The sequence below is a fragment of the Pararge aegeria genome, chromosome Z (genome assembly GCF_905163445.1).
Source record: "Pararge aegeria chromosome Z, ilParAegt1.1, whole genome shotgun sequence".
Taxonomy (NCBI): domain Eukaryota; kingdom Metazoa; phylum Arthropoda; class Insecta; order Lepidoptera; family Nymphalidae; genus Pararge; species Pararge aegeria.
In genome coordinates, this window is record NC_053208.1 from 19,834,803 (window position 1) to 19,851,313 (window position 16,511).

Below are 16,511 nucleotides of genomic sequence, written 5' to 3' on the forward strand. Positions count from 1 at the left end.
GCATACTAGTATCGCAAGGTACTTTTTTTCAAACGAACAATGCACGGCTTTCTATACAAAGGAAATCATATTTTACATAAGTATTATAGACAACGTTAATTTTTATGACATGACAATGCAAAAGTGTTTTGTTAAAAACGTAATATCTTCACGACGCGGACGGTTTCACGGTTGCCTTAATACCGTTCGTTTAACATTTACTTTAACGTCGTAATTTATAAAATGATGATACATGTGTAGTATTTTGATAATTAAAGTCAAGGTGTTAGTTTTACGCTTGGGCCGAAGGTTGCTACTTTTAAACCGCATTTAATTAAAAACATTACATCCTATCGTTTTACGCTTGCTTTAATAAACTATTTTATCATTAAAATAAAGTATTATTAAGCTCTCTTCTGTTCCGAGCCTGCCTCCGTACTTGGTTTTTCGGAACAGTCCGTTGTACGTAAGGATTTGTCTACAACTACTAAATATTTAGTTTTAAACTAAAGCCAAATGCGAGGGTTCTAACAATAAAAAAGAACTTTTCTATTCTATCAGATTCTGAAGCCTGAGCTTTAGTTTGATTACTATTTGCAGGCTGCCTACAAATTCTGTTTATTAAAATTTAGATGTGACAAGATGTCAGCTGTGGACCACTTTACACATACAAAACATTATTATCTTACCCTGAGCTTCTAGCTCATCTACAGGCACTTTGGCAAGTCTCTTGTTGATGTCTGCATGTGCATCTATAGCCCTCCTTGCGCCCGTGACGTCATCCGCGAAGTCAGCACGAGCCACATCCTCTTGCAAATCATCTAATCGATCTAGCAATTCCCCCGCTTGCCACATCAACTCTTCTAAAGCCTATACAAGAATAATGAAAATGACATGTACCATTTTTATACAAATGCCTCATTTTAAATAAATAGTTACTGTAAAATAACATATTTTCAATCACAGGAGCGATTCTTTAAGAAATATCACATATGGTTTAATTTGTAAAATAACTGTGTATTTCACAATTTGTTTGAGGTTAATTGATAATGATAATGATAAAAATTAACAAAGAATTGGGTTACTTAAATAATAAATAAATATACTACGCCAATACACACATCGCCATCTAGCCCCAAAGTAAGCGTAGCTTGTGTTATGGGTACTAACTAAGATGCCTGATGAATATTTTTATGAATTATAGACACAAATACTTAGAATATACATATAAACATCCAGAGACTTAAAAACATTCATGCTCACCACACAAACATTTTCCAGTAGTGGGAATCGAACCCACGTCCTTGGGCTCTGAAAGCAGGGTCGCTACGAACTGCGCCAATCGGCCGTCAAAGTTGAAATTTACTTAAGTTGAAAATAAATCCTATTTATCAGAATTGAATGCTAAAAAAAACTCCAAATTTAGGGTTTCATTAAATGTACAATGCAAATGACGCCATGCATGGATCCACGTTCCATCCATAAGCTAATATAAATCGCCATCAGTATGAAGGTGTACACAGATAAAATATTTTAAAACCATTCAACTTACCAATCGCAGATCAATCCATTGGGCATGATCATATTGTAAGGTACCATCTAAATCTGGTGTGAGTTGAGTACTATCTATGACTTTGGGCAGTGCTTCTAAGCTAATCATAGTAGTCTGAAATAATATGCATTATAATTTACAAACATGTCATAAAAGAAAATTGTATAAAACTAAGTTTTTGGACTTCAAAGGTAAAACCCAAAATCTTTTTTATATTTTAAGTTGCCATTTACTTACTTCTATGTCTTTAGAAAGAACTAAATTTATGTTACTGCTAAACTCGATAATAATGTATATGCTGATTTTTCAAATACTCTTTATACTTTGCCCAAGATTATGCATTGTAATTTTACCAAAATTTTATTATCGCTAATGTATTTTCTAAGATTAATAGCAAAGTAACTATTGTATATATTTACTGAAAAATATTAGTTTAGCCAACGCATCTCACAATTACATAAAAAATTTAAAAAACTGGTCTACAAATGTGATTCACCATTGCATTTAAATTGAAGACTAGATAAACAAAGTTTTTTATAAAGCAATTACCTCAAACTTATATTTATGTGCTCCTATTGTTGTGCGTTGCTTTTGCCAGAAATTGTCAGGCTTCACTACAAGTGCCTGATGGACGGATGAGGAGAAGTGCTCTTGCAATACTTTTAGTATAGGTTTTATTGCTGCCCATGCTGAACCTCTCATATCAATTAAAATAATAAAGCCATGGGATCTCACTGTTTCACTGTAAAAAATTACATAAAATAAATTAACAAAACCTTCAAATCATGTAAGTCTTTAAAATTTCTACTTCATTATCAGTTAAGCTACATATTTATATTACTACTCTACTACTACTATGATTGGAAAAATTTATGAATACTAGAGTGATCATCTAGTGAACATTCCCTATCTATTAATCAAATTCTTCACTTTCAACAATCATTATCTACTAGTCATATTTAATTTAGAAGAGAATAGGCCACCCTTGTGAAGACAAGTCTGATGGTCTCCCTTTAAATTGATGGTGCCTGCTCTTTAATCTTTCCACTTAGCTCAAGGACTTCTGCCAGCATTAGCAGAGCCTTTGCTAGTGATTATTTTAAATAAACCACATAATAAATTTTGGAATAAACATCTAACATAACATAAGTTAAAATTTATGAGACTCCAGATTCTAGTCTGTACTCCATTAGGAAAAACAAAATTTCATAGGCTAAGAATATTACCTAGGTATACTAATAAGGTAATGTAACAAGCGCCGATAGTCATCTGGTGTGACGCGATCGCGTCTTGAATTTGCGGGAAACCATATGATAGGTCCGCCGCGTCGGTCCCGGCCACCCGTGAGTGAAGCAACCCTCTCTTGCAGCAGGGGTAATACATCCAAAGCACGCGCGCCGACCTCCATCACTAGCCCTCTTCACGGAGGCTTTGTGACGAGCCTTGCATGTGGACAAAAGAAACATTGTATAATAGTGTTTTAACAAAATAACCCTGGCTCTGCCGATAGTGTGGTGCCTCATTACTGGGTTGCTTTATGTTGTTGCAATGGATCTACACATTGTAGCCTCATATGATTCACAACATCACAAACATATCATTTATATGACATACCACATTAAATCGGAAAACAATGCAGCATAAACGTATAACATTCAACACACTAATGAGGCTGAGCTCTTAGTGACCAAATTAAATTAATAATTATCTAGAAATGCAGTCCCAAACAAAATTCAACGGGCAAAGTACTTGGTTGTTCATTTTTAATGTAAGTAAACAATCACTGTTCAGCTTTATATATTTATAATTGAAGAGAAAAGAAGTAAAACAAAAATTCAATAAGAAATATCTAAACATTTGTATAAATTAAACTTATTTGATTTTTTTTCACCTTTTTTACATTTCTAACTGTAATTTCACCACAGAATATAGATGATAATTAATAATAATATATCTTTGAGTAAAGTAGCATACATTTTTTATAACCCAATACTAAAAACTAGTGTGTTAAAACATGAAAGTATGGCATCAGAATTTAATCATTAAAGTTATTATCATCGTCAAAGAAGACAAAGAATAATAATTCATACACTTTAATACTTACCTTATAAAACAAAACTTATAATTAGCTCCTAACAATGCATTATAATAATATAAAAATAAAAAATAGTTATAAAAAAATTATAATACAAGCAGTAGGATATAACAAAAAAGCGTAACGGATGCACCTTAATATGCTTTTCAGAACATTGAATGGAAATGATGTTCGTTTCTTTACAGAGCGAAAGACCAACGCCAAGTAAAGAACAGGGGTGTAAGCACTGCGGACATCCTATTATGTTTACGTAAATCATCGGTCAGTGTTGATAAAACAGCACATATTACGAGCAAGTTAATTGGTTAAATTTGATTTATAAAATTACACAAGATATTTTAATTAAAACAATCGGCGATGACAAATTGTTGTAGATATATCTACACCAACATGTCACAACAAATAACCTCAGACAGCCATCAATTTAGTACCTATTTATTACTAACCGTGGTGACTCAAAGACGCCAAAAATTTAGTCATGTATAAAAGGTTCGGCACACATTATTGTCGTAGTTATGATTTTCACAAAAACATTTGGGTCTGCTATAAATTAATAAAAACACACAGTCTGTTCATAATGACACTACATGGAACGTTTTTTTCTTGGTCTGTGCTGAAGATAATACCGACTGTGAGTGTGACAAGGAGACAAGAATAAATATTTTAATTTTTAGCGCATTCGCCTGTGTGCCCATTCGCTTATATTTTTTTAAACCAAAATAGAACAACGCCATCTGTACTTGCCGCTTTGAAATAATATTGTGCATCGACTGCACTTCTTAGATTATATTTTTAATGCATTACTTACTTATATTTATTAGAACCTGATATTGGAACGAAGTTCCTTATGTGACGATGCGGGGGGCAAAAAACGCCTGTAACGCGTGGAATAACTATATAACTAAAAAATAAATCATGTGTATTTGTTCGTTATAGTGTCTAATGGTTTCACTTTTGACATTATTTATGTTAATTTCCTTAGCCTTTTTTATGTTTATTTCACAAGCACTCTCGATTTTAGATCACAGCGGACCCGAAACCTGCCCGAGAAATTTACTATCTCTTCTCCGGCAGAAGGCAGGAAAGTGAGCAGTGGTATTATGTGTACACTTCACTTCTCATGCCACTTCTCATGCTCTTCACCACTACTAGTCGCACTAAATAAGTTTTTTCGGTGGAGCCAAATGAAGGTTAGCGCAAGTGCCAATCATGAGAATGATAAAGTCGCTAGGCGAAGAATGCTACTTTTATGAAAAAAAGAGTTACATACGGGGTTGGTGGGCTTTAACGATTTTTAGAACATGTTAGTTATAATAACCGGGACTAAAGTCGAACGAGTCAAATTCTAGACCACTATAACTTCTAAATTTTCTGACTCTCCGACGGTACTAACAAAGTATTCTTAATTTTATAAGTAGTTCCAGCTCAATATATGCTTTTCCGTAATAATAATAATAAGAATTCACCTTGACTATCGATAACAAAGTATCGGCAGTTTTTGGCTAGTCTATCAGTAAAGTCTAGAACGATTAATCTGTGGTCTTCAAGTCAAATAAGTGTCCGTAGCTAGGAACTATTAATAATACATGGAATCAGGACTAAAATAGCAATGAAATGCATTATTTTTAGTCTATTTACTTTTGGGCTACCATAAAGAGACACTAGTACTATGTTTATTCGTAATTATGTAGGTTGCCACAAGATTCGATATTGCTAGTGATGGGTGGCAGTCGATTAGTTTTGTCAAATAAAATCTAAAAACTGTAGGCCAATTTCTGTATGGAATAATCTCTAAGAATAATTTCACTAATATAAATGTAGTGTGTGAAATAGTCCACTATAGGGGCAAGGTTAAAAGAGCAGAATCATTGGATAAAATGAACTGAAAAAATTGTTAAAAAAAAATCAACTTTATTTTGAATAGTCTATGTCGGTATTTATTTTTACGGTATGTAATATACTGCGTACGATATATTGAATTTTAGAGTTGTCCGGTTAGGTTTTTAAAATTAACGTGTCTGCTACTCAAGGGTTTCGGCCGTAATCCACCACGTTGTCTAGATTGGTAGACTTCTCATGCCTTTGAGGACAAATTGGAGAACTCTCAGACACACGATGATTTTCTCATCGTGTAAGCAAGTGATAATTAATTGCTTAAAACGGCGCGTGCCGGGGTAAGAACATGGTCACGCTGAAAGTAAGCCTAAATTCTAACTTAACTACCACTGCTTTTTAACTGCAACACACTTGACCTTTGTATAGTTATATGTAGTTGCGCTTTGAGTCAAAGTTTTCTAGACATTTCTTTTCAAAGGTTTTAAATTATAATTGTGTCTCTTTCGACCGTAATAAAAAGTGATATTCAAATGACTGCGGTTTGCTACTGAGGCAGATTTTTTAATTATTATCGAGCTATAGTTATGAAGTTTCAATATTTGTCGTTATGGAATTTAATGTAATTTTATTGCACCGCAGTCATAACTAGGCGTATACACTATGAAACTGAAAATTATGACTGTGAATTTGCACAGATTTAGAATGCTGACATAAAATATCTATACTTATAGTAAGACTGTAACTGGAAGATATATTTGGAAAATTTTGACCGGGGTATCTTTAAAGTCCAAAACATATTTTTAGTAAACATAGTCTGTCTGTCAGGTGGCCACCGCTTAGCTTTTGTTGTTAAAATTACTAAACAGGATTGCTAGGATAAATTTTTTGTTCACGTGGTATACACTGAAGTATATCATCTCCATTCAGTTCCACTACATACACGCCATGGGTTATCGTCTGAGGCCTGAGACTTTGAGTCTGAGGTCTGAGGTTTCCGTTATTGATTTTTGACGTTACGAACCAAAAATTTGTTAGTGAGCAAATGGTGGCATGTAATGGGGGTTTTTAGTTTGCTACAATTTTTTTTAAATTACGTGTAAAGCTATTAAAGACACCAAAGAATAATGAAGGACACGAAATTCGTTAACAAGGTATTCAATATTATTTTTGGATTTTTTTTTTGCGGTTTCATATTGATTGAATTTTTAATCGTCTGGAAAAGATAATTTTTTCGACTAATATTTTTGCCATTTTTAAATTGAACTGTTTATTAGCAGGATACTCATACACTTAAAAGAAAATAGAAAGGCCTTTGCGACTGATAACATATTACTTTTGCTCAAACGTACGTGCAACAGTTAATGACTTATTGGAATTATTGATTTATTATATTAATAGAAAAATTTACATTTTGTGATTAAGTGTATAATTTTTCTACTAGAAGTATTTTCTTATAATGATGGCTTGCGTTTACTGTTTAATAGGCATTATACGTCTCAACTAATAAATCGCTATTTAGGAAGAGTGTCAATTTTTAAATTTGCTTCAGCGAAAATTATCCTTAGAACTATTCTCTAGTGTGAATTTCTCGAAGTAGTTTTTAATCTCTTGGTGTTTATTTATGGAGGAGTAAGTACGTAGTTCTTTGGTATAGCCTGAAGCATAAACTGCAGTTAGTAAATCAGCGTTCCATTGTCTTCCACAAACTGAGTTGTGGAAAAGATGCTGAATGCAAGGACATATGTAAAAAAATAGTATTGAAAAAATGGCCTGAGAGGATATATTATTACAACTTTATTTGATGTTGAAGATCGTCTTATCTATATTGGCAAAGACCATGTGAGTTGCTTGATATTCAAAAATTGCTCACATAGACCTTAAACAGAATTCCACTTCTCAGCAAACAATGACAAATCAATGACAATTAGTGTAATGGCTTATTTATCCAAATTAAAATTATGTATCCAACCATAAGTAGCAAAAAGAACCTAAAAATAGGAATTATTAAAAAAATCCTGTTAGCATTTCATTTTAGTTGAAATTCTGGAGTCTTAATTCATTTTAATTATATTATTAGACTAACCTAGCAAGCTGACCTACGCAATGGTTATAGACATCTACTTTGTCTCAAAGGATTAATATGATACAATTGGCTAGGAAAAAAGTTTAATCAAAACCTATTACAATAAAAAGCAGTAAATCACAATAAAAACACAAATATAAAATTAAAAACAAACAACCTTGTATTACCGTCATAAAATTATAAAAAACTACTATAACAACTTTGAACTTCGATATGAACTCAAACTATAACATTATAATATTATCTAATTAGCAAAGACATTTTCTTTCTAGCATACAATGTGGTTGACTTTTTCCACATCAGACAATAAAAATGAGTTTGCTTGAAGATTATTTACTGAAGATGAGTACCTTCTGTTCAAGCTCTTCATTATCATCTTCATTGTTGGATGTGGAATCTGTCCAATAAGCGCCAAGACCCGTTTTTATTCTGTTGTTCCTGCGTGCCAGGTTCCTTCTGACTCACTGACCATGACTACGTAGATCTGACATGCTGCTTGACAAAGACATATCTTCAAAAAATTTTAATAAATCCTCTTAGTTATTATCCATCTAAAATAATGCATAATAAGGTTAAGGCTTATTTGTAAATAAACTACCTACTTATAATGATGGTTCACATTCCCAAGTAAAATTAAAAAAAAAAAACAAAAAAACATGCTTTTATAGAAAATCCAACTAAAAAATAGAAAATAAGATTTAATTAATTTGCATTAAGAATAGTGTCAGTGAGAAGTAAATGTAAATTATTGGAAAAAGCGTGGGGTGCATGCATATTGTCCATAGTTATTGATTTATTTTCTATTTTTTAGTTCTCATCTGTGGGCAAATCGGGCGCCTGTTGTCTTTCTCAGATGAGGCAGCCGCTTCACAGGTTCACTCTCCGAAAGGTTTATCTTATTTAAAGTTTATGACGCGCACTCGCTCTATCTCTCTTACTCTCATACAAAGTATGCGGAAAGAAATTTATGAATCCTGGCGAATCTAATCGGGATAAGCGGATATTTTAATCGAATTATCGCATTGTCATCGGTCTTTGACAGGTGTGCAAAGTTTGAATGAAATCAGGCCGCTTAAAGTGGGTCAAAATCGCGCCCTAAGGAGTCTGTTACAAACAAACATACAAGCTAATATAAAGTGTGTAATAACATAATATTCAATATTGTTGCTTTTACTAGCTTTTTTGGACGAAATATTACGTAAACCGTATCAGTTGCACAATGTTCACAACACAAACATATAAGTTCTCGTCGCTGCGCGTAGCCAGACTTTCCAAGGAACAGCGGTACAAGAGTTGACGGCAAAGACGCGACGCGACGTTGCGCGCGTACGTGCAAACGTACAAATGTTTGTGTGTGTAGGCCCACAAACGAATGTGATAGAGGTACAGACGGCGGTATAAACTACAAGAATCTTCTCTATTGCGGCGCAAAAATTACATGTCACAGGAATTTGTTCTTATTACAGACGAACTAAGGCCTTCCACCGTAATAGGTAGGACTGTTTAAAGGATGTCGGCGGGTGACCTTGCGCCGTTTAACATTTAAATCGATGTCGTATGACGTATGTGACGCGAACGTGTTATACAAAATTGACAATTTACAGGTATAAATTGTCACCAAAACAAACATCAAAATGGATATGAAAATTAAAAAACCGGAATTGAAATGTATGGACCCTGATAATTACCGAAAGTTTTTTCGGGCGCTATGTTGGAGTGGTACCAGGTGATTATATGTTGAATTTGTTTAATTTCGTGAAGGCTGGGAAGGCCGCTTGATTGGGATGATACCTTAGCTGCATCACACATCCAGGCAACCTGGTCAATAGTGCTGCTACCAGTGCTGAGCAGGCTAAGAGGCGCATATAAAACCGTGATGGCAGTATCGTTGTCAAAAAAAATATTTAGTCTACTGGTGATCCTAGTCCTGGATTTTGTCAGTTACCTTGGCCAAAAAATTAGTTTGGCCATTCAATGGGGCAATGCTGCCAGCATCTTAGGTACTATGCCTTGTTGCAGTGGTTTGAAGACATTTTGGATTTTATTTACTTTTATTTTGGTACATAGGCTATTCTAGGTTATTTTTGTTTACAAGCACATAGAGGTTTTACTTTTTTAATTAAGCAGCATATAAATTTAAAACCAATAGTTAGTGCTATAGGATAAGATTTAGTGATTTACGATAAAATTTATTTCACTTGATAAACATAGTATTAATAATTAAAATATTTTTGCCTCTTTAAAAATAAACTACTAAAGGGAAAAGTATTGCACACAAATCAGTTAACTGGATGGCGTGTTTCATAGCACTGTAATTAAAAAAAAAATGCTATTATTTTCAGAAGAACTGATAAGAAACCACAAAAGAGACTCAATAAAAAGGATATATTGAAAAGATTAAAGGTATCAAATGCTCTTGCAATTTGTTACGCTCCAGCTCTTTTAGCCAACCCTTCACAGTTTGCTGTGTATGCTACCGTCCGTAGAACCATTCTAGCTCGCTGTCGTCAACTACAGGCTGCAACGCTTGACTTATCTGATGACAGTGAAACTGAAGACATTCCTCAACCAGTACCAGTAACAAAAGTTTCAAAGGTATCTATCTCTGATGTTTTTCAGCTGTTTTGTTTCTTAATTGTATTTCAGTTTCCGTGAAAAAAATATAATGTTTTTAAATTTCAGATTACAGGGATTGGACTGCGTACTGTTTTTGCTCTTATATCTCAGGCCAAGTATACAGATGCAGACTTATGTGAACAATCACTTAAGGCTTTATTGGATGTTCTGCAAGGGCACCCACCTGAAGACCTTGGAACTGAACCACCGGATGTAAATATTCATATATTATCTTAACTCAGTATCCTAAAGTTTGTATGTAAAATACTTACAGAATAGAGTAGTATATTCAATTATAATAGAATATTCAATTATTGACTGGTAAAATTTTGCCATTTGCCAACTTTCATACCTTTCATCATCATCATAATGTCCAATGGAGGACCCAACATCGTTTCCCCAAGCTATGTGACCATCATCCCTCTTTCCAACTTTAGCTCTGCAACTTGTTGAGCTATTACCCTTTACCAACACTCAACCAAAATTACTCACAAGAATTATATTATGAAAGTATATGAAGATTTGTAATCAGCATAATAATAAATAATAAATAATTAATTATAATAAGTAATTATTTATAATATAAATAAAAAGATTATAAGTATCACATTTGCTGCTGACAAAAATTTGCTTTTCTGCAGCCAGATAACCTTTTTTCTAAGAATAAATTTGTCTTTTTGAAAGTTTTGTATAATCAATCTGCTAATTTTACACAAGTATTAGGTTATGTATAAGTATACAAAGCGGCCTTGACAATTTTGTTTGTTCTTGCACAGATTATACTAAACATACACAACATGCTGGTGGAGGTGTCCAGCGGCATTGATGTTAATGGTCGGCTGGAAAGACCTACAGCAATCACAGCAATTAGCAGTTCCTGTCTTATAGCTTTAGCAGTGGCACGTGGGGAAGCTGAACTTATGCTTGGTGCTGTAACATCACTTATAATTGCACCACCCATGCTGACTGAACAATATATACAGGTACAACATCCATTACAAGTATAAAGTAAAAGAACTTGATTTATCTGTGTTTTTCATATATTGGAATCAGTAGTTATTCAACCAACTATAGTAAATGTAACTTCAGAAAAACTTAAATTATTTTATCTCCATTAATACAACGGTATGCAGATGGTAAACTATCTACTAGTTAATTAGTACCCCACAGTTTTACCAGCATGAACTGTGGTTCATGCTTTGGTGGCTTTGACAAACAGGCGCATTATAAAACTGAATTATTTTCAATTTAGTGTTAGCTGAGATTTTTTGGTGTGCATTCTAACCACTGACCTCTATTATTTGATTCTAACATATAATCATACGCTTCATGCTTTTCAGGTGCTACTGGTCCCATTAAATTAATATTTTATCTTTATATAGCCTGCTTAATGAGCAAGGTTATATGATCTTTTTAACTTTGTTATTTCATAAGTACTGTCAGTGTGAATTAGTGAATCAGATGATGTAGCCAGAAGGCCATCTTAAGAGTTATTCGAAGATGGTTTTAAGCAATTGTACTATTTTAATTTTTTGTTTGTGTTAATTATTAATGCCTTGTTTTAGATACCAACTAATCTGACTATTATGCAGCGAAGCGTACAATCAGTGATTCTTGGACCACCGTGTCGTAACTTGTGGCTTAACTTTGGAGTGCCGCATAGATCTTTGGTATCAAGTTTCCCAGTGGACCTGCCCGCACAGTTAACAGTTGGTTCAGGAGAGCTAGTAGTTCGATCCCTCGTGTCTGATGGGTGCTTCCTATACGTATTTTCATCCAAAGGCCTTCTGAAAATAGGATCGGGTTATGGCAGTTCTATAAGGCAACATGTCTACCTGTACAAACCAGACTTTTTTGCTAGCGATCGCCATGGTTGGCTTGGATATTGTCGAGTGAGTATTCTTTATCTTTTCTTTTTATTAGAATTATATTTTTTTACCGTTATAGATTTATTTTCACTACTATCACAATTATTGTTTTCTTTTATTAACTCTCTTATAATATTTTAAAATAAAATTGTTTTCCAGAATAAGTTGTATGTAAGGGTTGGACGAAAGAAGACTGAAGTGCACGAGGTAGATAAGGATACCTTTGAAGTGAAGAGTGTACTTCATTTGGAGACTGGACTAGGTGGACCTCCGGAATCCAAGGCTGCTGTGTTTACTGATAGCAACCAGCTTGGATTGGTTCTTATATCTAATTATGTGAGTGTATATTAAGTAATTAACAATCACTTCTTTTTAACTATTAAGGAACTCATAAGAAGGATAGCCTTCCGAGAGAGGTAGGAGAGCCGTAGCTTAATTGGTGAAAGCACTCAGGCCGCGATTGCCCGAGAGTCGCAGGTTCAAATCCTGTCGGTTCCGAAAATTTTTATATGCATTTTAAATTTATAAAAGTCATAAGAAGGCTCAGAGTCATTTATCAGGCAATGAATAGAACTATTTTTAGAGTAGTATGTTCTGGCCACCGAAGATATAAAACGAGTTGCAGGGAGTCGCTGGATACAAGCAGCTCAAAACCGTAGCATTGTGGAATCACTACAAAAGAAGCCAGCTGCCTAGCAGTGTTAGTCCAATGATTCTTGAACTTGACCTGTATAACTTCACAATTTTCTGGAAAACAGGAAGCGTAATTTAAGACCATGTTACCATAAGGTTTTTACAGACCAATATAGCACCATATAGTGTAATCACGCCGAATATGTTATGTTTTCAAGTGGAGGCTTTGCGAGGTCAATAAAGGGATTTCCGAATCTTTAAGAAAGCGTACAGGGTAGAAATTAAGTAACGGTGACAATAATAATGTTAGTTTATGGTTTCAATTTAAACAAATTAGCTTTGAGTTGTATTAGTTTTTTTACTACTACTACAAATAATTATCGTGCAGGACAATATCGCAGTGAAAATGTATGACGTGGATGCAAACGCAGTGGAACGCACGACAGGTACTCGTCACTCCTTATTCGCACGTCGTGAATTCCACGTACACTTGCTCCGCCGACGTACTCTGGTTCTCGGAAGGCCATCCTATGATGACGGGCTCTCAAGGCGATTGGTTGACCTAGATACGCCTATGGCTATTCAACTCGATGATAATGATGACGATATGCTGCAGGGGATATGCTCTGGACAAGACTTTGGATTATTGACTACAACATCTGGAAAGGTGAGTTGTTTACTCTTAATTTTATTAAACTCAATCTTTTTATTTAGTGCTATTTTTTAATATAGAATAGTTTACTTGCTTATCATATCATAATTTTCTTTTACTTTCTTCAGGTGTATTATACGGGCAAAGGAACCTCTCTGGGATATAAAGTACCATCGCCGCATATCGGCCGGTGGACCCTGATGAAGGAAACTCTCTTTAACAAGCATGACTCATCCAATCTTAAAAAGTGCAAAGTTGTGCAGGTATAACTTAATTCAATTTATTATGCAGGTGTAATTATTTTAGAATTTGTTTATAATTATCATCTATTAGACTGGTGATATGCCTTCTAGTTCTGTTAAATTAAACTGGAAGCTCCTTTTACATATGAGTGCAGATGTTGTATTTCCTTTATTTTTTCATAGGTGCCTTATAGCATATATTATAGTAGCATATTGCCTGACTGTTGCAAAAATCTGATATACAAGCAGCAATCTTGTGAAATTTTTTATGCCTCTTGAAATTCCAATGTGTTGTCTCCTTGAGCTTCAACATTATTTTCTGGGACCTTTTTATGTCTTCTTACTCTGTCAACAACTCTGTGGAACAACACTGTGACAGTGATTTTTTAAACAAAATTTGCCTGTGTGTAAAACAAATAGTCTGTTAAGTTTTCTATTAATACATGCTCATTAATTATGCTGTACTATCAATGAGTCAATAAACTTAGGTAAATGTGATAGTTGATTTGTTTTAGGTTGCCTTAGGGCATGAAGGTGTCCACGCTATTTTAGTGTTGGATAACGGAACAGCATTATTCACTGGTGTTGCCAGACGTGGAGAAGATGGAGACCCAATGAGGCACAGGCGAACACCAAAACCTATGCGACCAAAGAAAATTACAAAGGTACATTTTTAAAACAATAAAACCTTTTATTTAGTTTTATTATTTGCTATGTTTTTTTTGAGACCTGATTCTCTAGTTATGGATTTGGTTTTTAATTTTCATTGACCATGATTTCCGAACCAGAAAGTTGAATATTCCATGGGATGGGAATTTTCTACAATGTAACTTGCTGATTAGTTCCGGTTTGTTATTAACGATCGATCGATGATCAAGTACACCAATGAAGTTATGACATTCTGTATTCTTAAATTTATTTCAGCAAATTTGATTTTCACTACTTTGAGCCAACACTAATATTGTAATACGCGAATTGTTTCAGATGGTAGTAGCATATTAACTAACATAGATATTAAGTTTATTGTGAATTACTAACACATTGATCTTTGTAGTCTGAAATAAATGCAGTACAAAGTAGCAATAGAACACAAATTCTGATAAAAAGAGACAATCATTTTTGTATGAGAAAAAGCTCACCATTGTTGTTTGTTCCTTCTGATCTCAAGATTACAATGGTGATTACCTCCTCTTACAGGAGTACCGAGAAGTCGACACGAAACTGTGAACTAGTGAGGTTTTCCTAGCGATTTTCTCGCAAGTAGGTAGGTCCCGTCGGACGTTAAAATAATGCACTGTTCGGTTGCGGCTTTGAACAATTATTTTTGTTGTTTTCTATATTGAAAAGATCTTTTAAATAAATACATGAAAACGTTCAATTCAATTCAATTCAATTCTTGTTTATGGCTTTTGTCTGTGCCAACTGGGCACAAGGTACTTCGCCAATGTCTTGTAGATGAAGAAGGCACGAAGGAGATTGATCGGTGAAACTAATGAAAAGTTAATTTTGAATTTGTACCAAGAAATAGTTGTTATTAGCTAGTTAGCTCTTTAACCTAAGGCAGCACAGACAACACATGCATATATATCTAACACGGATATTTTTTGTACATTATACTTTAATTTTATTACTTACTATATATTTACATAAAAATCTACAATAAGGACTGAAAACAAACATTAAAAAACATTTAACACTCAAAGGACGGGGGACTTTGGGAGGAAGAACGTCATAGAGGGGATAGGTAAGTTTGGGACAGTTAAAAATAATATGAGTTATAGTGCCCTCATCCAAGCCACACTCACAGATAGAGTTGTCCCTTATCCGGAGTTTGGCCAGATGTACAGGTGTGCTAGCATGACCAAGACGCAATCGGGGAAATTGTGGATGAAGTCCAGCGATTTGTACTCCGAGAGTGACAAAATCAGGGTTGTCTTGGTATGTTTTGTTGGATGGTAGCGTAAAACTTACCCTTAACCAATTTGGAATCATTCCAAAAAATTTTCCAGGCTGTTTCCATATATGTTTTGGCAAGAGTACATAGGTCCTGCGATGAATTTTTAAAATGATCTAGAGAACCTGACTCAACAGCTGTTTTGGCACATGAGTCAGCAGTCTCGTTTCCTGGAATACCTGAGTGGCTTGGAATCCAAACCAGTAAGATGAATAGTCCTTTTTGATTGCAAGAGAGCAGAGCCTTCCGGATTTTTAAGATAATGGGAAATCGTGATTTGCTGCGAAAGGGGTTTTCTTTAATAGACATTAAACAGCTTAAAGAGTCAGTCAGAATAACCGTCTGTTGTACGTTATGGGACAGTGCAAACAGGATTGCTTCCAAAAGAGCAATGGCCTCTCCGGTAAACACAGAAGACTCGGGAGGGCATTTAAATTTTAAAACAATTCTGTAAACAGGAACCCAACATGCAGCACCAACACAACCTTCTGGAGACAGCTTTGAAGCATCAGTATATATAATAAGATAATTTGACCAATTTTGACTAATATGCTTTTGTAGTTTGATATTGGTATCTGGGGATCCTTTACTCAGACCTAGATCTGTGATGATGGAAGGGTTGTATATTAATGCTTTAAATGGGGTTGAATACAGTGGGTTGATTGTGAAAGATGTCAGGGGATTAGGAAGGCTGGTATACTTTAGGAAACTATCTAGCAAGTAGGAAGACAAGTGACGGGAGCAAGGTGCGTGTGATAGTTGGCTTAGTCGGTGCCAAAGAGGATGGGATGACAGCTGTAACATCTTGCTGATAAAGCGGTCACATAGATATTGTCGACGGATAGATATAGGAGGGTCAACGCATTCTACCTGCAAAGCATTAGTGGGGGAGGATTTCATTGCACCTAGAATAATTCTAAGGCATCTATAAAGAATTTTGTTTAACTTTTCAGCAGCTGATTTATTAAAAGGGTCTAAAACAAACATACAGTAATCCATGT

At 34.6% G+C, this 16,511-nt stretch overlaps 2 protein-coding genes across 5 annotated transcripts in view; one reads left to right on the forward strand and one right to left on the reverse strand.

The window, feature by feature from the left end:
- LOC120636262 (kalirin) overlaps positions 1-4,266 on the reverse strand; it is a 167,141-nt gene extending 162,875 nt beyond the window's left edge. For 3 of the 4 annotated variants that reach the window (XM_039907654.1, XM_039907652.1, XM_039907655.1), the window contains exons 1-5: positions 4,073-4,266; positions 2,758-2,973; positions 2,081-2,273; positions 1,532-1,645; positions 669-849 (exon numbers count right to left, since the gene is read on the reverse strand). In XM_039907654.1, the coding sequence (XP_039763588.1) occupies positions 669-849; positions 1,532-1,645; positions 2,081-2,273; positions 2,758-2,939 (670 nt within the window). In that variant the 5' untranslated portion in view covers positions 2,940-2,973; positions 4,073-4,266. Of the gene's footprint in view, positions 1-668; positions 850-1,531; positions 1,646-2,080; positions 2,274-2,757; positions 2,974-3,759; positions 3,904-4,072 lie in introns of those variants that run through there. The other variant, XM_039907653.1, reaches the window with a different exon arrangement.
- Positions 4,267-6,501: 2,235 nt separating this feature from the next.
- LOC120636431 (E3 ubiquitin-protein ligase highwire) overlaps positions 6,502-16,511 on the forward strand; it is a 149,254-nt gene continuing 139,244 nt past the window's right edge. Inside the window, exons 1-10 of the mRNA XM_039907906.1 lie at positions 6,502-6,613; positions 9,150-9,271; positions 9,888-10,140; positions 10,228-10,374; positions 10,938-11,144; positions 11,727-12,053; positions 12,189-12,365; positions 13,051-13,329; positions 13,443-13,577; positions 14,072-14,221. Coding sequence (XP_039763840.1) covers positions 9,180-9,271; positions 9,888-10,140; positions 10,228-10,374; positions 10,938-11,144; positions 11,727-12,053; positions 12,189-12,365; positions 13,051-13,329; positions 13,443-13,577; positions 14,072-14,221 — 1,767 coding nt within the window. The 5' untranslated portion in view covers positions 6,502-6,613; positions 9,150-9,179. The remainder of the gene's footprint in view (positions 6,614-9,149; positions 9,272-9,887; positions 10,141-10,227; positions 10,375-10,937; positions 11,145-11,726; positions 12,054-12,188; positions 12,366-13,050; positions 13,330-13,442; positions 13,578-14,071; positions 14,222-16,511) is intronic.